General features: G+C 40.7%; 1 protein-coding gene across 1 annotated transcript in view; it reads right to left on the bottom strand.

The window, feature by feature from the left end:
- The window catches only part of atp6v1ba (ATPase, H+ transporting, lysosomal, V1 subunit B, member a), a 58,301-nt gene that overhangs the window by 18,192 nt on the left and 15,490 nt on the right, over positions 1-24,619 (bottom strand). Inside the window, exons 2-7 of the mRNA XM_034681742.1 lie at positions 14,042-14,097; positions 13,734-13,832; positions 11,244-11,337; positions 10,548-10,625; positions 8,048-8,187; positions 3,449-3,550 (exon numbers count right to left, since the gene is read on the bottom strand). Of these exons, the coding sequence (XP_034537633.1) occupies positions 3,449-3,550; positions 8,048-8,187; positions 10,548-10,625; positions 11,244-11,337; positions 13,734-13,832; positions 14,042-14,097 (569 nt within the window). The remainder of the gene's footprint in view (positions 1-3,448; positions 3,551-8,047; positions 8,188-10,547; positions 10,626-11,243; positions 11,338-13,733; positions 13,833-14,041; positions 14,098-24,619) is intronic.

Here is a 24,619-nt window from a genome sequence, read left to right as displayed (position 1 = left end):
AGTGTTTCTTTGTTGAGCAGACATTTTGCTTTTTAACACATTTCATCTCTGAAATTCTCTTCAGTGCTGCAGGAGGAGTGTGTGTGGGGAGTTCCTCAAAGTGTTTCTCCCCTGAAATATTTCAAATGTTACTAAAGGACTATTTGTTGTGGTCTGATGGATTCCACACACATTTGAGACGGAATTTGGGAAACACTTATATTATTTGGTTAATAAAGCTAGGACGGATCTAAAACCCTTAATTGTGCTTTATTTGATAAGATTTGTATTTCTCTAGGCTCAAAGTGTCACATGTTGTATCTAAGCTGTAGTTCAGCCTCCCTCCACTAGCTGTAGCTGTAGCTCTGATTAATAGCTGTTGCTATAACGCTCTAAAGCTCTACTACCTGGATGTAAAAAAGCAGCGGTGATGATTTATTTTATTTTTATCTTTATCATTTTAAATAAAATGAACAATTATCTTTTTAATCTAGCTTTTAATTTGGAGTAATTTATTTTTAGCGGTGGATTGCATTTTTATTATTATAACCATTGCTTTAACATTTATTTATTTATTTATTTATTATATTCATCTGATCTTGTTAACTCTACCTTATTTTTAACTTTTCTTTCCACTATAATTTTACTGTGTTGATTTTATTTTTAAGTATTTCATTTACAATAATGACATTTATAATTTTACTATTGCTGTTGTTTTTTGTCTCTCTGTTATTTTGTGAAGCACTTTGGGCTGCATGTTTATATGTATGAAAGGTGCTATATAAATAAAGTTGAGTTGAGATGTCATCAGACAGCCTGGTTTGTCAGTATGTTGATTTAGTAAATGGAGATAAAGTTGTATGTAGGCTGTGTTTGGTTAAACTGACATATAACCACTCCACCAGAGCAACAAGGAACCAGATGGGCATGAGGACACTAACCTGCAGGGAGGACTGAAGGCAGCGTTAGAAACACCTCACAGACCAATCTGACATTGTTGGGCCACAGATTGTGATGTGTGTGTTGAGCTGTAAATTGCTACCTGGGTGTTTTTTCTTTTGACCGGTCAGTATGAATTTGATTTTCCATTTAGAAGGAGAAATTAGTGACTCCTGAACACTCCTAGATGTTTGTTTGTTCTTTAACCCATCAACTGATTCAGAGAAGAGGTTTTTCTTGGTCAGAAGAAGTCACCTGTTGGACAAACTCTGATTTGTTTTCATGGTCAAATCTGACAGAAAATGTCAGCAAAGTGGGAGTTAAGAGACCATCTCTGAGAAAGATCAGTGGTATGCAGTTTGAGTGGCATGTTCCTGTGACATTTCACGAGGAAGGATTACCAGCAGCAACTTAAATACAACAGACCTCTTTGCTCATTTTAAAAACAGACACAGAATTACAATGCAAAATAACAAATCAGTGCATTTCAAAGAAAAAACTCCTTCAAAGTAATAGTTCAGTAAAAGCTACAAATCACTCAATAGGGGTATTAAACTGTCAGCATGATGATTTTACTGAAGGGGGACTGAGTAAAAAAGCTCATCATCACAACTAGGAAGAAGGAACTGTGTTTAATTTGACATTTTGTTGTTAATTTGTTGTTAAAAATGCATTTCCTAATATAATAGGTGAAGTGCTGACACTGGCATGTCCAACTTTGGACTCAAAAGGCATTTTTGGACCGGAGGAACTTTACCCCAGAACTAGGGGCTTTACCCCAGGGTCTAAATTTAGTTCGGGGGTAGATAATCTCCCCCCTGAAAAGCCCCTGCTTGGGGGATGGTATTTTTCAAAGGTCCCGGGACTTTCGGGGAGCAGGACCTGCAATGCTGAACGTGTCTGACAGGTAGATTAACCGCAGTGTTTTTATTCCGCCCTCCGTCCACAATAACGTCACACACATCTGTGATTCACTTGATTTCTCTTTCTTTCATTAGTTTTTATTTGTTCTATCTTTTTTGTATGTGTGTGTACTTTTCAAAAGAAGAAGCTGTGATTCTCTTGATTTAGCAGCTTGTAACAGTAGTCTTCTCTCAGCCCACCGTGAATGCGTCTCTCCCGGTGTTCCGGTTTTAAAAGTGACCCTGTAAACTGGAGACTTTCAGCTGAACGTGTCAGTGTTTGTGGAGTTTACACAGCTGTTGAAACACAGAGGGAGTTCCTGGGAATGCAAACTAGTTTAGTTTTTATTAAGATTTCAAAATATCCTCATCAGATATTTAATGATGGTCTAAAGACGTTTATGAGGGATGCATCCGGCTGAGAGTCTCCAGTTAACAGGGTCGCTGTGTAAACCAAAACACCGGTCAATCTCTGCCACGGCTTTTTGCGTTCAAAAGGATTTTAAAGCCGTGTTGAAACGTCTTTGCTACTCGCGCTTATCTCCTCTCACGTGTTGATTCAGTGAATCCATCTGTGATGAAATATAGCACCATCTAAAACAGCACCAGTCTCTTCATGCTAACAGGCTAACTGTTGTGTTGCTCATAATGATACCTGCCTGTCCATCTGCTTCTATGGTGTCATCTGTGATGAATGGCATTCCTCTTTGTTGTACTGCCCTCTACTGGTCTGGTGGTGTAATGCATTTACTTTTTTTTCTCCATACGTCTCTGGCCTGATTTGTACAATCTACCTGGGACTTCAGTCCGCGGTCGAAACGCAGACAACAATGGAGGCACAGGAACCTTTTAGTTCCAGGGAAAGTAGTTCTGGGGGCTAAAAGACCCCGGAACTCTTGGTCGAAATGCACCTAAAGTCTAAAAACTGTCTTCTAGATCAATCCGAAGTTGATCATTCAGTCAGAGCAGCTCTACTCGAGGTAAACAGAGGCTTGTGTTTCATGATTGTTCTAATAAACAGATGCATGGCTTTAACTGTGTGAACCTTGGGTTTTCAACATGCATGTATTGACTGGTATAAATCCCTATTCACAGCACTTTCCCCCTCTCCTGCTGGAATAACCAGATTCAGACGTGAATTGGAGAAGTGGGAGAGGGAAGGATTAGCATTTAGCAAGTGAAGCAAGTGTGTGTGTGTGTGTGTGTGTGTGTGTGTGTGTGTGTGTGTGTGTGTGTGTGTGTGTGTGTGTGTGTGTGTGTGTGTGTGTGTGTGTGTGTGTGTGTGTTTGCCAGAGGTCAACCCGTCACAATCGGGGCATTACAGCAGACAGGAGGAGCAGCTGAGGAGGGGAGAACTTGATACGGCGCGGCTGACAGCTCTAAAGGGGCCTGTTGAATTAGTAACCTGTCTACATGGCCGGGGATATGCTCAGAGGTGCAGAAGTAACAAGAGGGACTTAAAGGTTAAATCACCTCACACCTGGTGAATAAAAGACAGAAAGTAGTGCGGGGCAGAGGGGACAGGGTGTCACATCAGGGTTAAGAGGAGGATTAGAGTCACAGATGGGGGGCCGAGTGGGAGGGAGGTTGAACAAGTGCCCGCTAAACGCTGCAATTTGTCTACTTACTCCCATGGCGGCGAAGACAATGGCAAAGTTCTCAGCACTGTAGTCCATCACATCCTTGGACTTCTGCACCAAGCCGGCCTGGCGACAGATCTGGGCAGCAATCTGTGGAAAAGACAGCGTTAGAATTAAACTATCAGGAGAGCTCAGGGTGGACTGCAGACTTTAGAAATGTTTCGTCAACCTCATGAAGGAGGATGTGAGACCACAGAGAGGACTGTGAGGAATGCGTGCACTGCAGTCAGAGGGATGTTGAAAGTTTATTTGTATCTGAGTTCATTATGTAGTACAACTTCTGCAGAACAAAGAAACAGTGGCAGACTGAAGAGGTTCACCTGCTTCCTCATGTTTTCATAGTAAAATAATAAAGGAGCGAGTCGAGAGATGTTGTGCATTCTTTCCTAGATTAAGTTAACAATAGTTTAAAAACTTGCTTTTCAAAGCACGCAGTCATACCGACAGCTTATCTCATCTTCCGCTCTTTAAATAATTTGTTACACAACAAATCACAACCAATTTCCAAACCGAATATGATTAATTGAGCAGAGTGAAGAGTCTTTGTGCTAATGTGTGGAATGAAAGAGGAATTTCACGCTTATCACGTTATGTCACGGCCACTTTGTCGATCCGGCCTGGCCTCTCCGTGCACCCTGGGCTCAGGCACCTGGCCCATAGAGGAAACAACCACATGAGTGACCTCTGTGACATGTGCTTAATGAAACAACAAGCAAAGTTTTCACACCACCCGGATGGCACGACAGGCCGCTCGTCATTAGGCGGACAGCACAAGCCACATTTCTTTGGCCTGTTCTACAGTGGGACCCTAATGATCAGGATCCTGTCTCAGGGGGGCAGAGGGGATCTGGAGTTGACTGCTGTGTTTGTGCTCTAAACACAGTAAATGACTGAAGAAAGTGATGCTATGACAGATTTACTAAACATGAATTCTGAGACTCAGAGTTTGAAGAATCTAGTCCTCTGTGTGTCTGAAGTTTTAGATAACTGAGGAGACTTTAGGTCAGTCGTTATTATTATGTAGTCATTCGTGTAAGATCGGGAAGCAACAATTCATGTGCGATTAAAACCGAGGACAAAATTAGTCGCCAACGCATTTTATACTTGATAATTCGTTGGTGACATCATCACACGTTTCCAATGCTGTGTGTGTAATATCTTTATCTGGAGGTGAATTGCTGCAGACAGAGACTTCATGAGTCCACACTAAGCGGCAACCTCCAGAAGCCAAATCGGAAGTGTTCAAAACTACAGTTCCTTGAGTGTCCACTAGAGGCTGGCTCTGGAAGTACCGGAAACCACATACACACCTATTTGAAGAAGACGATCTTTACAGCTGAAATAAATGCTTACAGCCTGGTTCAAAAAACAGTTTAGACTGAATAGCTCATTTCTTTATCGACGACGTATCCTGTATAAATAATGGACGTAGTATTCGTGACGTCACCCATCTGTTTCTGAAGCGCTGTTTTGACGCCAATTGTCAGCGGGAGCCATATTGGAAATGCTGAAGTCGACATAACTGCTGCCGAGCTAGTGTGAGGTAAAGAGGCGGGCTTTGAGCCTCCTCGCCAACAGCTACGTGATGGAAAACTCGTAATCTTGATATCTTCTTCAAAATTGATGCATTATGAAAAAATTCAACCCAGTACAGTGTGTGCAGATAGAGAAATGAGCTATCCAGACTACACTCGTCTTTTGTACCAGGCTGTAAACACGTTTATTTCTGCTGTAAAGATCGTCTTCTTTGAATGGGTGTGTATGTGGTTTCCTGTACTTTTGGAGCCAGCCTCAAGTGGACACTCGATGAACTGCAGTTTTTTTTTTTTTTTTTAAAGTTATATTTTTTGGGCTTTTTGCCTTTATTTGATAGGATAGTGAAGAGAGACAGGAAATGTGGGGAGCATAGAGGGGGGAAGACATGCAGGAAATGGTCGACCAGCCGGGAATCGAACCGGCAACCCCTGCGACGAGGACTATAGCCTCTATATGTGGGGCGCTTAGACCGCTAGGCCACCAGCACCCCTGAACTGCAGTTTTTAACACTTCGTTATTGGCTTCAATTCTCGCGGCCGGAGGCTGCTGCTTGATCGACACACACTACGGGGGTGAATTTATTTATAACTTGTTACTTTTGATGGTATTTAAGTTAGGAGTTTTGCCCAAATAAGGGCATGCCTGACTTGATTTGACAGGCGGTAAAACTGTAGCTGTTAGAGAAGAGGCTAAAGCCCGTCTTTTTACCTCACACTAGCTCCACTGCAGTTAAGTGAAGTGAGCTTTTCCAATAAGGCCCCCGCCAATGATGGGTTTCAGGGACAGATGTGTGACCTCACAGATACTACGTCCATATATCATACGGTTTTAGGTTCATACTATTGTAGGTCGTGGCAATGCTCTGAAAACACAATGTTCTGTTTTGTATTGTGATCACATTTCAAAAGACTTAAACCATCGTCTAATTCACACAAACTTCATTTCCACAAATTTCTACATTTTTGATTTGCCCAACAATGCTAACATCCCCAACAAACTCTCCCTGAAGTCTCATCACAGTCCTGCTCCCTGTGTCAAGGTGCTTTATTGTTTGGCTGTAATAAGGACCTGGTATAAGTAGATGTGGAAATACAAGAAGAACTACAATGTGGCTGATGTCTAACAATGATTTGTAGAAGTAGACAGAAATAGCATTGAGTTTTTTCCCTGAGTATGGGTGTGTTCAGGACTGAAGGAGTGGAGAAGAACTCGGGGGTCAGCGTTGGAGTCTGGATCTGTTTTTAGCTGAAGAGCGTCGACAACAGAAACCGCTGTCACTGAAGAAACTCCTTTTCCACTGGAGTGCTTAAATAGATTAAATCAGATACAATGGGCTTGTCTAAGTTGCCATTGTTGATTGAATTTTCATGACTGAATTAAGTTTTTTTTTTTCGCCTTGGGACTTTTTCTAAAGCTGTCCCACTTAAGCTCAAGTATTGTGACAAAAATGAGCTTGAAATAACAAATCACTTGTCATCTTAAAATCTGACCTGATCTTTGCTGGATTAATTTCATCTCATCTGCAGTAAAAGTGTGTGCTGCTCCGTCGTCTGGCACAATGATTAAAACTACCTCTTGAGCACCAGCCAGAGCTCTCTGATGTTTCTGTCACAATCAGTTTGGATGAAGTTTCGGTTCTTTTGTGTGTTTCTAAAACTGCTGCCGTTTACATCTGACCAATAAATGTTCCTCTGCTGAAGTTTTACTTCAACTGAACTGCTTTTTGACACACGCAGGGTAACTGAGCCTATTTTCCATTTAAGGGCATAAAGACCACTTTAAAGAAAGCAGAACTCCACGTGTCCCGTGACTCTGAGGAAAACAGCTGACACGTGTGAACCACCTGACTCAGTGATGTTAAATATTTCCATTGTGAGACTGCAGCAGGAATAAATACACTATCACCCTAAAGCTTGTATATTTAGAGTTTGGTATTCTTGGTATAAAATCTCCATGAGGAGGAGGAGGAGGAGGGGGAGGAAGGAGAGGGAACGTACACTACCAGTCAACAGTTTGGACACACCTTCTCATTCAATTTTTATTTATTTTAATTATTTTCAACATTGTAGATTAATACTGAAGACATCAAAAGTATGAAAGAATCTGGTTTTGCCATAATCTGGATTACAACAGTAGTCAAATAGGGCTATCCATTGTGTACTAACCCTACCTCTGAACAACACAACTGATGGTCTCAAACACATTAAGAAGGCAAGTCATTCTACAAATGAACTCTTGACAAGGCTCATGTTCATTAGAAACCATTCCAGGAGACCACTTCATGAAGCAGACTGAGAGAATACCAAGAGTGTGCAAAGCTGTCATGAAGGAAAAAGGGGGCTACTTTACAGAATCTAAAATATAAAACAGATTCTGCTTTGTTTAACACTTTGTTGTTCATTCAGTAATTCCATATATGTTCTTTCATAGTTTTGATGTCTTCAGTATTAATCTACAGTGTTTACAATCATTACAATAAATACAAACCCTTCAATGAGAAGGTGTTTCCAAACTTTTAACTGGCAGTGTATGTCCAATCAGCTTCAGAAAGAAGTGACTGAGTTTGTCATTTATTTAAAGTCAGTGGAGAAAATGTGTTCTGAGGTCGTCACACAACATAAAAAATGTGTTAAGAACCACCCAGCTTCATATAAAGGATTAAAAAAAATCCCCCTGTCAAATCATGACAGAATGAGCAGTGATCTCTGCTCTAGGATGCTGCAGGTGCGTCGGCTAAACGCGCGGGAGCCAAGCCCACCTGACGCTCTCAAGTGTCAATCATTCACTGTACAGCCTGAGAGACAGATGATGATGGACCAGCTGTCCCTGGACTGATCCCCAGTGATTGAGAGGAATGCAGAAACAATTGAAGTATTTATTTTAATCTTTAATGTTAAATCTGTATCATTGTTTCCAACCTGACGTCAAAACATCACAGTTTTTCTGTTGGCTACTTGTCCCCGATGGGATGCATATGATCACAGAGCTCTCCCTGGAGGTACTGAGGACTTGTTCTACTTCTTAACACTTTTTCTGGATTGGTAGTCTCACCTCATTGTGGGGCAGCCCAGCAGCAGAAAAAATGGGGATCTTCTGTCCTCTGGCAATACTGTTCATCCCATCGATGGCTGAGATACCGGTCTGGATCATCTCCTCAGGGTAGATACGGCACTGAGGATTGATGGGCTGACCTGGAAAACACAGGGACGGTTAGACAGAGTAGAACAACTTCTCTGATCATCGTGCAACTGGAAGAAATCATTCAAAACTCTATCTGTCCAAAGAAATGTTTCAATCTGAACCATCTCTTGCTTCAAATCACAACTGAAAATAATGTTTAATACATTCTGGTTCAGAAATCTGTCCAGACCAGGTGGTAACAAGCAGATTTTTATATTGTAGAGGATTGGTCTGGTAGATCTGGCAGGTCTAGCCTGTTGAGACTCTTTAATTAAATAAGCTTATAGTGGTACAAAGCATCTAAATTAAGAAATGCATAGAACACTAAACCTTGGTTCTCATATGCTCAAGTCACAACCACTGCAATAACAGATCATCCACAGGACTTCAAGGCACGGTCTCAGCACTGTCTAATATGAGTCTGGTCCTGCTGGAGGTTTCTGCCTGTTAAAGGAAGTTTGTCCTTGCCACTGTAACTTGCTAAATGCTGCAAAGTGCTCTGCTCATGGTGGATTAAGATGAGATCAGACTGAGTCCTGTCTGTAAGATTGGACTGGATCTTATCCTGTCTTGATGTTGGGTCTTTGTTAATAATAGAACATAGAGTACGGTCTACACCTGCTCTGTTTGGAAAGAGTCTGAGGAGAACATTTGTTGGGATTTGGTGATATATAAATAAAGATTGATTGATTATATAAATTGAAAACATGATCATCCTCTGACTTGTCTGTTCCATTTTGTTCCTGGTGCCAAAAGCTCTTGGGTTTTGAAAAGTGTTCTTAAATTCAAGTGAAAGTGGTCTCTCCAGTCTCTCAGTTCTGTCAAAGTTTGAATCAATGGTTTTAACAAATATGTCAGAGTCTAAACAGGAAAGGATTCCTCATTGATGTTTCTTCAGACCTGTTAGATTTAACAAGTGTTTCTTTGTTGAGCAGACATTTTGCTTTTTAACACATTTCATCTCTGAAATTCTCTTCAGTGCTGCAGGAGGAGTGTGTGTGGAGTTCCTCAAAGTGTTTCTCTCCTGAAATATTTCAAATGTTACTAAAGGACTATTTGTTGTGGTCTGATGGATTCCACACACATTTGAGACGAGTCCTTTAGTAAAATTCAATATTTGTGAAACACTTATTTTATTGGTTAATAAAGCTAGGACACATTTAAAACTCTTAATTGTGCTTTATTTGATTTTTTTTGGTGTATTCTTTCTGCTTGATGCTGTTTGGCTTTTCACTGATCACAGCTTGTTTTATGCTTTTCTATCTTGTGTTTTTTTTTGTTTAAAAAGTTGCTACTTAAAGCTAGGGTTAATAGTCAGATTTAGATACACTTTTGGGGGTTAGACAAAGTCCTGAGGAAATGTTACATTCAGATTAATGCTAGTTTTCAGTGACTACTAACCAAGCGGCAACCTCCGGTCTAAAAATATGAGTCAATGCGGAAGTGTTAAAAGCTGCAGTTCATCGAGGATCCGCTTGAGGCTGGCTCCGGAAGTACAGGAAGTCACATACACATGAATGGGGAAAAGACGATCTTTGCAGCATTAATAAACATGTTTACAGCCTGGTACAAAAGATGAGTGTAGTCTGAATAGCTCATGTCTCGATGTCCTCTCACTGTGAGGGGGGTGAATTTTTTTCTAATTCGGCAATTTCAAAGATATTGAGACTAGTCTTCCAATGAGAGGCTCAGCTGCCTGTGGGAACACTGCAGCTGTTGGCTAGGAGGCTCAAAGCCCGCCTCTTTACGTCACACTGGCTCGACAGAAGCAATATGGCTGCCGCAGCCGATTGGTCTCAAAACAGCTCTTCAGAAACAGATGGGTGACGTCACGGATACTACGTCCATATTTTTTACAGTCTATGCTACTAACCCTATCTATAAGTCAAGTTGTCTTAAAGCAGAGGGAAACAGAAAACCTGCCTCTGTATGATAACAGGCCAAGCTCAGAATAAAGACGTTTGTGTTTGTCAGAAACACTTGCATATGTTGGTTTGTGTTTTTTCAAAATTTATGTCAGGATAAATAAACCACAGGGGCACCGCTGGCCTAGCGGTCTAAGCGCATTACCAATGTACAGAGGCTATAGTCCTTGTTGCAGTGGTCGCAGGTTTAATTCCAGCCTTGAACCATGAACTGCATGTCCTCTGCCAATCTCTGCTCCACACATTTCCTGTCTGTCTTCTGCTGCTTGCCATTAAAGGCAAAAACCCAAAATATAGCTTTAAAAAAAAGATAAATAAACCTTAAGATTAGAGTTCTCTAATTTCATTGGTCTAAAAAGATACCTTGCCCCCTGAACATCTGTTTTAATTAAATATGTAAACACGTGACATGTGTATCAAGATGAGAGTGCTTTGTTAGGTCATACCCATGATGTCCAGGTAGTCCTCAGCCAGCACACTGGGTCCACGATCGATGGGTTTGCCTGAGCCGTTAAACACACGTCCTGAAAGAAGAGGAAGATTTTCTCTTCAGGATTCAAGTCTGTTATTTCACAAACAACTATTTGGATTATCCTGAAGTTGAATTCTAAGATAATTACTAAGAACGGAGGATCAAATGAAATTCATTAGGTGACACTTTCTACCACATCTGATCTATTCTGCTTTGAGTCAGATTCTAAAACAGCTGAGAGTGGCCCCGATGGCTCTTGTCGAGTCTACAAGTAACAAGTAGAAGTAATTATAAATTCATGGACGTGATTAATGATACTTCAAAAACAAAAGCAGGTTTACTTTCCACTGCTATTCAAATATATGTAACCTTGTGCTGTACTGAGATAATCACACTAATTGAAACATTCAAGAACGTTCAGAGAAAGCTTTGATTCAGAGCTGATTTGCTTTTTACATCCACTGAGAAGATTCAAAATGTAAGCAACATAAGCGGGATGAAAGAATTCACAGTATTTCAACTAAAGTACATCCAAAATCATTTCAAATTTTTATTTTATTTCATGATAAATATCTCTGGACTAACAGCTGGATGTATGGCTGCGCTAAAGGGAAGTGTTATTACTAAACTGAACAAGAAAGCAGAGCTAAAAATAAAAGGCTGATCATACCCAGCATGTCCTCAGACACCGGAGTACGCAGAATATCACCGGTGAACTCGCAGGCCGTCTTCTTGGCATCGATACCTGATGTTCCCTCGAACACCTGAGCAAAAACAGACAGGACAAAACATTAATAAGAAAAAAAATACATACATGAGTTTCACCCATAGACTGTAAATAAAAATGGACAGCGTTGCTCCGCCTCTTCCCGTTGTAAAGTTCTGAAGCCAAAAAATCCCTCTCCTGGGCGCAGCCATTGTGCAGCCAGAGCCTGTGAAGCTTTTGTAATAAGCTCCGCCCTACAGCGTGACGTCACAAGACGCTGTGTGCCCTTTGAAGTTTCATTCTACGGCGGCTGTGAATCAAAGGAAACCCGGAAGTAAAACCCCGTTTTTTAAACTCTAATAACTAACGAAAAAGAAACTTTTCATAAAAAAGAGGCCTTGGACACAAAACAGTCAAATACTAACTACATATCACCACAGCATACGGATGGGAGAAACATTCGTACGACGTGTATTTATTTTTTAAAGTTTGACTGCTCACCCATTCAAATGAATGGGGGAAGACGGATTTTTTGACCTATACTGCAGCCAGCCACCAGGGGGCAGTCACACTGCTGAAAGCCTCACCACCAGGGCTGTATCCGGCACGCTTGGTTTCACCACACTGAGCTAAAAAGGGAAGTCTGCATGTGCAACCTCCAGTCTTAAAATATGAAGCCCATGCGGAAGTGCTAAAAACTGCAGTTCACCAAGCGTCCACTTGAGGCAGACTGCAGAAACACAAGAAACCACATACACACCCATTCCAAGAAGACGATCTCAGCCTGGTACAAAAAATGAGTGTAGTCTGAAGAGCTAATTTATCTATCGGCACACATTGTACACGGGTGGATTTTTTTTATAACTCGTTACATTTGAAGATATTAAACTTACAAGTTTTGCCCAAATAAGGGCATGGCTGACTTGATTGACAGGTGGGCACCCTGTTGCTGTTAGCAAGGACGTTTAAGGCCCGCCTCTTTACCTCACACTAGCTCGACAGAAGTTAAGTTGAATTCAGCATTTCCAATATGGCTCCCGCCGACAGGTAAACTCCAAAAATGAAGGTGAAAAAGAAGGTTAATGGACTGTACTTACTTAGCTTTTTCCTAGTCTTAAACCACTCAAAGCATTTTTACACTACAGGTCACATTAACACCACGTTCATACACTGACGGCAGGGGTTGTAATACAAAGAGCCCATCAGCACAAACCAATCACCAATCATCACACATCCATACAACACTGGCGATGGCACCGGGAGCAATTAGGGGGACCTTGAATCAAACCACCAACCTTTCAGAGACGACCGGCTTTACCAGCGAGCCATAACATCAGAACTACACGGCTAATCTCCATCTAAAGATTCCATCTAAAAAAGGTGTGTAGAGTAAAAGCTGCCTTGACACACCATGGTAATGACGTCCTGACGTCTATCCTCTGTAATCTGACAATATCTATTCATGATTCCAGTTTGCAGTTTTACTTTTTAGAATTCTTGATTTTTGGTTAGTAAATGATGAGAAAATAGGTTTTTATTACTGGCTCACACCACTGATGTACGCTAGAGTGAAACCTCTGTGTACCGTGTAACTGAGACCTACTGGAAACAGACCAACAGGCACTACTCCAGGGGATTTAATGAACCACAAAAGACGGCAGGTAATGCTGCATGGTAAAGGAAGTCCTGGCTGGAGGTAGTTGAATGATAACACCTCAATACATCAGAATCAATGAAAGTTATCATCTGTAGAGGCTTATATCGCAAAGTGTTATCTAACCATGGTGGCTGACTGGTTCTGAGATTGCATCAAGGTAAAATCAAATCAAATAAATCAATGAAGTAAATCGAAGTAAAAAAATAAAAATATATGATAAAATAATAAAATAAAATAAATTAAATCAAGTTAAATTAAGTAAATAAAATAATGACAAACAGTAAAATTAAAATGAAATAAAACAATAACATACATCAAATCAATGAAATTGAAATTTAAAAAATAAAATAGAATGAATTAATAGAATGAAATAAATCAAACTAAGTAGAATTAGTAAATAAAATAAACAATGTAGTCAAATAAAATGAAACAATAAAATAAAAACAAATCAAATATATGAAATAAATATACTAAAATAAAATAAATTAAATTAATACGATGACATAAATTGAAGTAAAACTAGGTAAATAGAATAAAATAAAATGACAGAGTAAAATAAAAACAAAATGAAACAATAAAATTAAATATATCAAATATATTAATTAAATATAGTAAAATAATATAAAATTCATTGATGCAATTAAATAAATTGAATAAAGTAAATTAAATTAAAACAAAGTAAACAAAATAAAATAATTACATGGTACAATAAAAATAAAATGAAATGAAATTAAGAGAGATAATTGAAGCTGGTCTGTAATGGGTGTCATTTGGTCGGTGTTGTTTCTGTTCCTCACCTGCACAACTGCCTTGCTTCCAATCACCTCTAGAACCTGTCCACTCCTCTTGGTGCCATCCGGCAGGGTCAGGTGGACAATCTCAGCGTACCTGGGGAACTACATCAAAAAGAAATTGAATCAGGTGTGACCACAGCTGCATGAAATCTACATTTATATCATTAGTACCAGGACACATCTGAAGGTATACTGTAAGCTGCTTCACATTTGAAAATGTTTCAGGGCAGAAATATGACCAGACGTCTTTAATACACATCTTAAAACAGATGTTTTAGACAGATAAGCATGAATAATTCAGAAAGCCTCACCTTCACATTATCCAGGATCACCAGAGGTCCATTTACACCCGACACGGTGGAGTAGGCTGAAAAAGAAGAGAAATATAGTTTATTAATTCCATAATTTCCACAGGCTACAGGTAAATACTGAACAATCCCAATCCTTAGAGCAGCTGAAAGCCACAAACAAAGGAGGAAAAATACACTTCCTTACAGCCCACTGTGTTAATAACCACGAGCTGACCTTTCGTTGGGAGTCTTAAACAGCCTCCATGCACTTCCTGGCCTAAATGTCAAAGGCAGGCAAATGTCAGGGAAAAATGCATGAAATTAACCTGTTCACATAATGTATGGTTGCTTCAATTACACAGGCACACAGCTGGTCCAGGTGAAGTTCAGCGGAAATAGTATGTGCCCTTCCCCAGCATTAAAGCACAATACCAGCAGGAGGACGCATGAACAAAGAATCCTCGATGAAAACCACAAATCATATCGGTCACCTCAAACTTCCTCAGTGTGATTTCCTGAACTCCAGCTGCTGTGTATGTTTTAATCCCTGATAGATCACAATGTGATGTATTATTCTTGCTTAAAGCTCTTATATCTCAATCATACATATTTGAGATGCAACATCTCTCCGTGCTGGCAATGTGAGTCAGGTTTGGAGGATATCTCCACACAGGTATGTTAACTTCAAAAGTAGCAGTGCCCTCCTTAAATTGATACCTGGATCAGTATGAGAGGGTTCTGTTGGTGCGGGATAAGACTTAAGGGGGAGGATTTGATCTGGTTTTGGTTTGTTGTCTAAGCAGTACTGACCAATCATGTTTTAATTAGCTATGTTTGTGGTAAAATAGTCATAATAATGATAATAATATAAAAAGATGATGTCATTTCTGCATTTCTTTGTTTCCAGATGACTCCCAAGTTTAGGGTTAGTGAACAGTTAGTTATCAAAAGCATCAGTAGCAGCAGGTTCATTCATAACAGCACAGGAAACACAGACACATGCTCATAGAGGTAGGGTCAATGTCTCCTCACCAGCTAAATGAAGACACATTAAATCACTTTGAGGGACAGTGGGGGTCTCGCACCAGTCTTTGGCAACGTTATTTTGAGGGTTGTGGGCTGAAAAGTTTGGGAACCCCTGCTCTAGCCTGTAAAACAAACCACCCAACCCATAGTGGATTACAGAAGAAGTTAACCAGAGATCCTTGGATGTGACATACAGAGGAGCTAAATATCTGGACCTAAGATGTTTCCTATCAGGAATGGAGACGACAGTTTCCTTTTGGATACACGGAAGCCAATTTACATTGAGTTTAGAAGAAATCCATGGACAACCCCCCCTCTCTCCCCACATCCTGCTGTACATCTGCAGAGCTGGGGGTAAAATGCAAAGATGGAGCTCGGGGAGAGGGGATGGGGCGCTGAAGGTGGCGGCATTGTTTCCACTGGGTTTTTCTGTCCGTCTGGTGTTCCTCTTTATGTGCGAACCGTCAATCTTGGGGCCGATATCAAAGGCCCAAGGAAATTAGAGAAGACTGGTAGGAACATAAAGCACTAAAGCTTAGCGGGGTGCACCCACTATGCCACTAATTAGGAAGAGGCCAACAAAATAACCTGTCAATGCGCTACAGTATTGCAGCCATTTCCCCACATACACCTGCATTTCACCCTCTATTAGCCAGACAGGCCTGGTGTGTGTGTGTGTGTGGAGGGTGCAGGTGGGGGGATGGGGTGGAGACTATTGAGAGTGTGAGAGAAAAGATGGCTCAAGTGTGATGATAAAAACCAAGGGCAGCACAGATACAAAAAAAAAATACATTTTCCTCTCCAAAATAAAGCGAGTTTTACTCCAGACCTCCTTTATCTCAGTTCCTTCCTCAGGGCCTAGGCTCTGCTGAATGGATCACCTTCTTAGGCACATTTTTCAGTCTGTTCCATGAGACCTTGCTCTACAGAGGGGCGGCTGGTGGCAGGGTGGGTGACATGAATGTGGTTTATGAATAACCTTTGCTTTCTTAAAACAATCCGTTCAAACTGGTGTAAATTAATAACTGCTTTTAATATGTTACAGTATTTACAAAGGTTTAGACTATTGTCTTTAAAATTGTCTTAACATCTTTAAAGTTATTACACTTGACTACAACTTCAACACCATGATTAAGCCCGGGAACATGTGTTTAAGTTTCCTTCTATTCATACGACTATGAACCAAAGTAGTAGAGTTATGACTTTTAGGTGAGGGTCTTTGTTTTGAACTTCATGAGAAAACTCAATTTATGATCGCTTGGAGTTCATTTTGGGGCTGCTACATTTATTGATTCAAGCAATTTAATACAGATATCATTAAACGTGCCTGCTTTATATATCACCCCAATAGAACCATTATGTGGCAAGTAATGGTTAGAGTGGTAAAGAAATGGGGTCGTCATTTGGGATAACCTGAAATGACAACTAAACTACATTCCAAGATGACTAATCTGAATTTAAATTCTGATTAACCAGGGTTAGAGCATGATAAAATATTTCATATCAGTCATAAATAATAAGTAAATAAATATCAAATCATTTCATTTATATTTAAACTCAGATTTTTGGTCCTGAGTGAAAGTTGAAGAAACCAAACTGTTTGTTAGTTTGTGTCTGGATTTAGTTTTCTGATGAGCTTCTTGAATCCATCATTTCTGACAGCTTTTGTGTAAAATTTGATTTTTGTGAAGTTTTAGTTTGTAGATTCTTATTTTTCTCAGATTGAGGTTATTTCCATAATTTGATTTACATTTACAACAAAGATATATCAAATTGTGTTCTGTGTGTCAGTTTATAGAGTATTGTTTTGAGTTGTGCTCTCCCCTTTAACATTACTAAGGGTTACAGGCAGAGTGATGTTGTTTCCCGCAGTGCAGTGAATGCATCACGCTCGTTCGGTGCTCCGTTGTGTTATGGTCGTGGTGGACATTAAACGTGTTAGAAATGAACAGCAGAAGTTGTCTCTGTGCTCCTTTACCCACATCCTGAAAGTAATTTACTGAAGTGTGTTAAGTTAACACAGAGTCAGCACAGTGTCAGACTAACCACTTGCTCTCCCTTGTCTCAGCTGTGTTTACATCCAGCTCTGAACGTCTTTAAGCCCCGCACCCCTCTCATCCTGCAACATGATTGGCTGTTCAATGCCTCTTCTTCTTCTGTCAAATGTTGGGCAGCGACTAGCGTTGAAGGCTTATTAGCGCTCCCCTCCATTTGAAATGGCTGGGGGGTGTATTACATGTTTATTTATATCACAGCAGTGTGACTGCCCCCTGTTGGCTGGCTGCAGTATAGGTAAAAAAAATCAGTCAGTCAAACTTTAAAAAATAGATACACGTCGTACGAATGTTTCTCACATCCGTATGCTGTGGTGATATGTAGTTAGTATTTGACTGTTTTGTGTTCAAGGCCGCTTTTTTCTGAAAAGTTTCTTTTTCGTTAGTTATTTGAGTTTAAAAAACGGGGTTTTACTTTCGGGTTTCTTTGACTCAGCCGCCGTGGAGTGAAACTTCAAAGGACACACAGCGTCTTGTGACGTCACGCTGTAGGGCGGAGCTTATTACAGTGGCTTCACAGGCTCTGGCTGCACAATGGCGGCGCCAAGCGGCAAACTCCGGTCTCAAACGATGAAGCCAATGTAGAAGTGATATAAACTGCAATACATCGAAAATCCTCTTGAGGCTGGCTGCAGAAACACCGAAAACCACATAGATATGAATGGGAAAAAGACGATTTTTGCAGCATTAATAAACATGTTTACAGCCTGGTTCAAAAAACGGCTTGGCCCTACAACGCTAATCTCTCTATCGGCACACACTGTACGGGGGGTGAATTTTTTTTCTAACATGATGGTTAAGAAGATATTAATATTATGAGTTTTGCCCAAATAAGGACATGACTGACGTGACTCCCGGTCGGGAACACACAGCCATCGGCTAAGAGACTCACACTACGTCACACTCTGCCTAGTTGAGTTCCGCATTACCAATATGGCTGCTGCCGTCGATTTGCTTCAAAACAGCTCTTAGAAACAGATGGGTGACGTCACGGATACTACGTCCATATTTTTTACAGTCTATGGGCGGCGCCCAGGAGCGGGATTTTTTGGCTTCAGAACAGTACAACGGGAAGAGGCGGAGCAACGCTGTCCATTTTTATTTACAGTCTATGGGTGCGCCCCATGTACAGAGGCTATAGTTCTCATTGGGGATGGGCAATACTTGTCAAATATTTGAATATTCATTCACTTAGTAAAAAATCGAAGAGTTACTTTGAATATTTTCACATTTTCAAAGTACAACTTTTCCTCGTTTTTACCGGTGCCTCGTTGTCATACGATATTCCCGCCAGACGGTGACTATAGAGCGTCTTAAAGCTGCTTTGTAACCACATTAGCTACCAGAAGAAGAAGAATGCTAACTACATTAAATAGAAAAAGAAGAAAACACTTTCGACAGTCGCAGTGATTTTCTCCATTTCTGAATCTTACACTACTACACACGTATTTCCAGAGACTGAGCATGGCTGTAAAATGTTACACACACGCCACACTGCGTCACACAAACACAGACGTGAAGATCAAGACAGACGCTGTCAGGTCCCACTACCAGCAGCACCTCGTCCTGCTGCTGGTTAACGTGACTGACACAAATGGACTGTTAATGGGACAGGTCTGTCTGTCTGTCTGTGTGTGTGTGTGTGTGTGTGTGTGTGTGTGTGAGTGTGAGTGTGAGTATGTGGGGTGATTATTGGAATAATCGTTGAATAGATGCCAATGATTATTAAATAGTATTTTGGCTTGAAATGTTCTTCCCTAGTCCACGTCGCATGTCTTCCCTGACTCTCTTCTATGTCTCTCTTCAGCGGTCCTATCCAAAAAAAGGCAAAAACCCTGACTTACCGTAGCCTTAAGGCGAGAAAACACTCGTTAAAATTTAGCACCGTTTATTTAACAACAAGATCACAGAGTCTGCAGGTAAACAAAGCCAAACTGGATTTCTTAGTGTGGCTAAGGTTATCAGAGCTAGCATCACCAGCCTTCAGACCTCCCATAGTCTGTATAAATAATGGACATAGTATTCGTGACGTCACATGTCTGTTTCTGAAGCGCCGTTTAGAAGCCAGTCATCGCCGGCAGCCATATTGGAAATGCTGAACTCAACATAACTGCTGTCGAGCGAGTGTGAGTTAAAAAGGCGGGCTTTGAGCCTCCTAGCCAACAGCTACAGTGTTCCAGCCTGTCAATGAAGTCAGCTGTGACTCTCATTGGAAAACTCGTAATCTGAAAATCTTCAAAATTGGCACGTTATGAAAAAATTCACCCCCTGCAGTGTGTGCCGATCTAGAAATGAGCTATTCAGACTGAAATAATTTTTTGTACCAGGCTGTAAACATGTTGATTTCTGCTTTAAAGATTGTCTTCTTTGAATGGGCGTTTATGTGGTTAGCGTCCTCATGCCTGTGCTGGTTCCTCATTGCTCTGGTGGAGTGGTTATATGTCAGTTTAACAGAAACAGCTTACAATAAACTTTATCTCCATTTACTAGAACAACATACTGACAAACCGCGCCGTGCTACAACATGACATCATCACCTACTACCTGGATGAGCTCCTTTACATCCAGGTAGTAGAGCTTTAGAGCATTATGTGCATTATGTGTGCAGCCGACGTCACCCATCCGTTCCTGAGGCGCTACTTTGAGGCCAATCGGCGGCGGCGGCAGCCATATTGCTGCTGTCGAGCGATTGTGACGTAAAGAGGCGGAGTTTGAGCCTCCTAGCCAACAGCTACAGTGTTCCCGCAGGCAGCTGTGCCTCTCATTGGAAGACTTGTAATCTCAATATCTTCGAAATTCACCCCCCTCACAGTGAGAGGACATCAAGAAATGAGCTATCCAGACTACACTCGTCTTTTGTACCAGACTGTAAACATGTTTATTTCTGCTGTCAAGATCGGCTTTTTCCCATTCATGTGTATGTGACTTCCGGTACATCTGGAGCCAGCCTCAAGCGGATCCTCCATGAACTGCAGTTTTTGGCACTTCCGCATTGGACTCATATTTTTAGACCGGAGGTTGCCGCTTGGTGCAGCCATAAACCGGTGCTACAGTTCCAGCTAGTGGAGGGAGGCTGAACTACAGCTTAGACACATCACCTGACCGTCACCGTGGCCTTTATTAAAAGAAATATTAAAAGTTTAAACATGATTAAACGTCATCACCCTTGCTAGTTGACACCACAATTACTTTTTTTTCATAAGTGTATTCATATTTTGTATCCGTGACGCTGTTCAGTGTTTTTTCAATAAAAAGGTCCATATTAATTTGTCAACCAGCTTAATTGAACATGTGAAATATTTCAAACATGATAAAGTATGTTGATTAATTAGACTGACATTCTTGTCTAATGATGCTCTCCAAAGACTGTTCCTCAGTTGTCCAGAAAAAGCCACGCCGCTATGTCATACATTGAAATAGTAAAGTGTTCTTGTCCAAACAAAACACAGATCAGCTGCTGAGTGTTTTTCTGGGTGAGGATCAGAGCACAGCTTCGAAACTGCACCAGGAATTAAGGATTATTATTATTACAATGATTGACAAATTCATACTCCGACCTTCGACAGCTCCCCTTACCCGAAAAGGCCCTTTATTAAAATTCCATCAAATTTTCACAACATTATGTGTTTTAACAGCCAAACCTTTTTTTTTCCTACAAAAATGGCAGACAGTCCATAATGGCTGTGTTTATAAAAAAGGACTTAACAGCTACACTTAGCCTACAAATTGCCCACACGTCCCAAAAGAGATACATATGGCTATTATCTGAAGGCTGACGATAATAATAATCATAATAATCATAATGATGATGCAGGGAAAATTGGGAAGCATAATTATACAGGGACCTCTTAGAAATCCATAAGTCTACTGTATGTTATTGCTAGATATTTGGCAACAGTGCCAAGAGGAGGGAAATGTTAAGACATTGAAAATCATTCAGGCTTGTTTAGTTCACAGTAAATGGTCCACTGAGCTCCGTATGACAGGAAAAGGCTGAAATATATACAAGAAACTTAACAGGTCATCAGCCGTTTACTATAGAGACAAACTAATGTAGTGAATAAGATTAAAGGAAATCATTATTATTATTTTATCAATGTCGGTCCCACTCCTGTTTAGTTCTGAATAACACAGCACCTCCTCAAATTAGCACTTGCTGTATAAACTCATTTTATTCAGTTGTTTTAATATTTTATGGTCCAAATATCCGAACACCTGAACAGTGTACGCTTACACTACCAGTCAAAAGTTATGATGGCGTTAAACTTACATACCATACAAATACTAGTTTGATGATTATCCACATACGCTTAAAACACAAGGAGAAAACAGCGGAGACAGATAACAGGCAGTCTCACATCACGTCTTTTAGCTAGCCCTGTTAGCACACGTCGTTGGAATGAAACCAGAGCGGAGAAGATTAGCCTGATATTAACCAAAATGGTAACTGGAGATATGCTCCCATTAAGTTTTGTGGAAGAAGAGCTGATCACAAAGAGCTGATCACGTTAGTCGAGCCGGAGTACAAGCTACCATCACAGAGAACAACAACTATAAGAGTGGAAGAGATGTCTGAAGAAAAGGCAGCAGAACTTACTACAGCTCTGGTCTGGTAGGTCCGTTTCCGACTGACTTTTATTTATTTATTTTTGTTTATGGTTAAAAAATAAGAATAATTGCGAGTACTCAAGTAATCGTTCATTAGGAAATTCGAGTAATCGATTACAGGGATTACTGTAAATTCCCATCCCTAATATCAAGGCACTTTAAATAACCCTAAAACCCTGAGCTACATTTTTTCCTAAACTGTTACATTACAGTAAAACATGAAATCTAGCTTGGAGTGGGATATATGTCGTATGCCATGCTGTACTTCCCACCCTGTTGCTTTCTTTTTGTTTTGGAGGCTTAAAACTTGAATTAAAAACAAGAGTTGTTGAGTTTGTCTGGCATTGACTGAGTACAGAGAGAAAAACAGAGGCAGAAATGATTGGAGTAAATTACAGAGGAGAATATAGCTGTTAGACAGATAAACTTAACAATGAATCTGGGATTCTTAAGAAGTGTAATGCTGTTAAAAGCTTAAAAAATAAAACAGAGCAAACACCTTCCTGAACTGTTTGAGATATGAATGCAAAGAAAAGTAATGTAATGCACAAACTGTAGTGCTTCTTTATGGACATACACTACCAGTCAAAGTTTGGACACACCTTCTCATTCAATGTTTTTTATTTATTTTAATTATTTTCAGCATTGTAGATTAATACTGAAGACATCAAAACTATGAGATAATCTGGTTTTACCATAATCTGGATTACAACAGTAGTCAAATAGATCTATCCATTGTGTGCTAACCCTACCTCTGAACAACACAACTGATGGTCTCAAACACATTAAGAAGGCAAGTCATTCTACAAATGAACTCTTGACAAGGCTCATGTTCATTAGAAACCATTCCAGGAGACCACTTCATGAAGCAGACTGAGAGAATACCAAGAGTGTGCAAAGCTGTCATGAAGGAAAAAGGGGGCTACTTTACAGAATCTAAAATATAAAACAGATTCTGCTTTGTTTAACACTTTTTAGTTCATTCAATAATTCCATATATGTTCTTTCATAGTTTTGATGTCTTCAGTATTAATCTACAGTGTTTACAATAATTACAATAAATACAAACCCTTGAATGAGAAGGGGTTTCCAAACTTTTAGTGTATGTGATGGATTAACATCTCTCAGAAGCATTCGTTCAGGAAGGATATTAGAGAAAATGTTGCTTTATAATTTTCCTTTAGATTTTTTCCATGATTGGTTAGTCCCTTTTAAGTTTATCCATACAATATACATCATCCAATACTTGATCTTTGTTTCGTTTTTATTGAATCAGTCAAATATTGACCCTGCTGTCAGCAGTGAGATTTCAGTGAGTGTTTTGGAGGTTTATTCTTAAAGAACATTTATCAGCTATTTGGTGACACTGAGTCTGAAGTGTGTATATTATTTGAAAGAAGAGTTTCCAAAGGGATTAAAGGCGTTACCCTGACCCCATATGGTAGCCCATCATTCTATGAAAGAAAAAGAAAACAGGACAGTTCAAGGTACCCTCTTACGTACAACTGTGATGATTAAAAAAAGTGGTTTGCTCTCTCATTTCACAAGATAACGATTGCTCAATGGGCTATATGTTCATGAGGTGTGAAGTAGCAACATTTCCCATTAGGTATGGAAAACTTTCTCCACCCCTCTTTTGCTACTTCAGCTCAAGTGCAGCAGTCCCCTGGCTTGGCATGCAACGGCAGTGTGGGTCACCCTGCAGCCTGTTCAGCTGCCAGAGCCCTTTGTGTACAAAGATGTTAATTGGTCCTAATCCGCCACTAGAAGCTGTTTTGGTAGCCTGACCTCGCACCCTGAAGGACACCTTGGTGTGAAATACTAAAGAGCCCATTCAAGTGCCAGAGAAAAGAGGCACAGAGCATTCCAACACAATTCAATTTCCCAGCTGAAAGAGGGAGGAACTCAAGGGGAGGAGGGGGCTCCGAGCCGGGATGGAGATGGGGGCGCATCATCGTTCTGACAATAAATGAGCGCTACAAAGCAGTGGCTGCTGTGATGTGCAGCCTCACAATCACGTCTTAGCCTCTACTTCAAGGGATTCCCACAGCCCCACTGGACATGGGAATGCTAATTGCCCCAAACCTAAAACCAGCACCCCACCACACACCCCACAGGCCCCCGAATACACACACACGCACACACACACACACAGCCAAAACCTGTAACACTGAGTCAATAAACACACTGTCTCTGTCACACCTGAAGGCAGCAGCACACAGCCAGGTACTGTTGTGTCTTTAATCCCACAGTGGATTAAAGACAGAGCAACTATAGTTACAGAGCAGAGTCAATGTCTACGTTAAAGGGAAAACTGGAAGAGACAGGGCAGTGGTTTTATGATACCCCTTTTCGAACCGAGGGAGTTTCAGGGCTGGTTCAGAGCCGGTGTTCAATTGAGAACCGGTTTTCCGTGTTTCGACTGCGAGTGAACCGGCTCCCAGTCGGGAAAACTGGTTCCAGAGCGGATCCAACTCTTTGTTGGTCTAGAACCGAGAACCGAGAACCGCTTACGTCAGGGGAGAGGGGCGGGGTTGCCGTGAACGAAAACACAAACCGAGCGTGTTTCCACCATTGTCCTGCAGCGACAAAATCAAAGAGACTAATGGATTCAAGGCAAAGCAGTGGTCGGCCGAGGAGACAAGCGGCCGTTGTCCGCCATCGTTGTTGTTGCAGCTTTCTTACGTCAGTTTTCCCCTTTGACACTAAAACATTTTTTTTTACCAAATGATGGTATTATTGCATATATTGAAAGTGTTTGTTGGACTTTTTTCACTTTCTAGTTTAGAATATGTCCCCACTGCTGACATTTACACCACAAGATTGCTAATGTAACAGACTGTCCTGTGTTTGGTTTATGTTTTGGCCTTTTTGAACCATATGTCCCTGCAGGGTTACCATAGGGCGTGTA

The sequence above is a fragment of the Notolabrus celidotus genome, chromosome 4, assembly GCF_009762535.1.
Source record: "Notolabrus celidotus isolate fNotCel1 chromosome 4, fNotCel1.pri, whole genome shotgun sequence".
Classification (NCBI taxonomy): domain Eukaryota; kingdom Metazoa; phylum Chordata; class Actinopteri; order Labriformes; family Labridae; genus Notolabrus; species Notolabrus celidotus.
The sequence above is the reverse complement of the archived record's forward strand: the minus strand, read 5'-3'. Positions and strand labels throughout refer to the sequence as shown.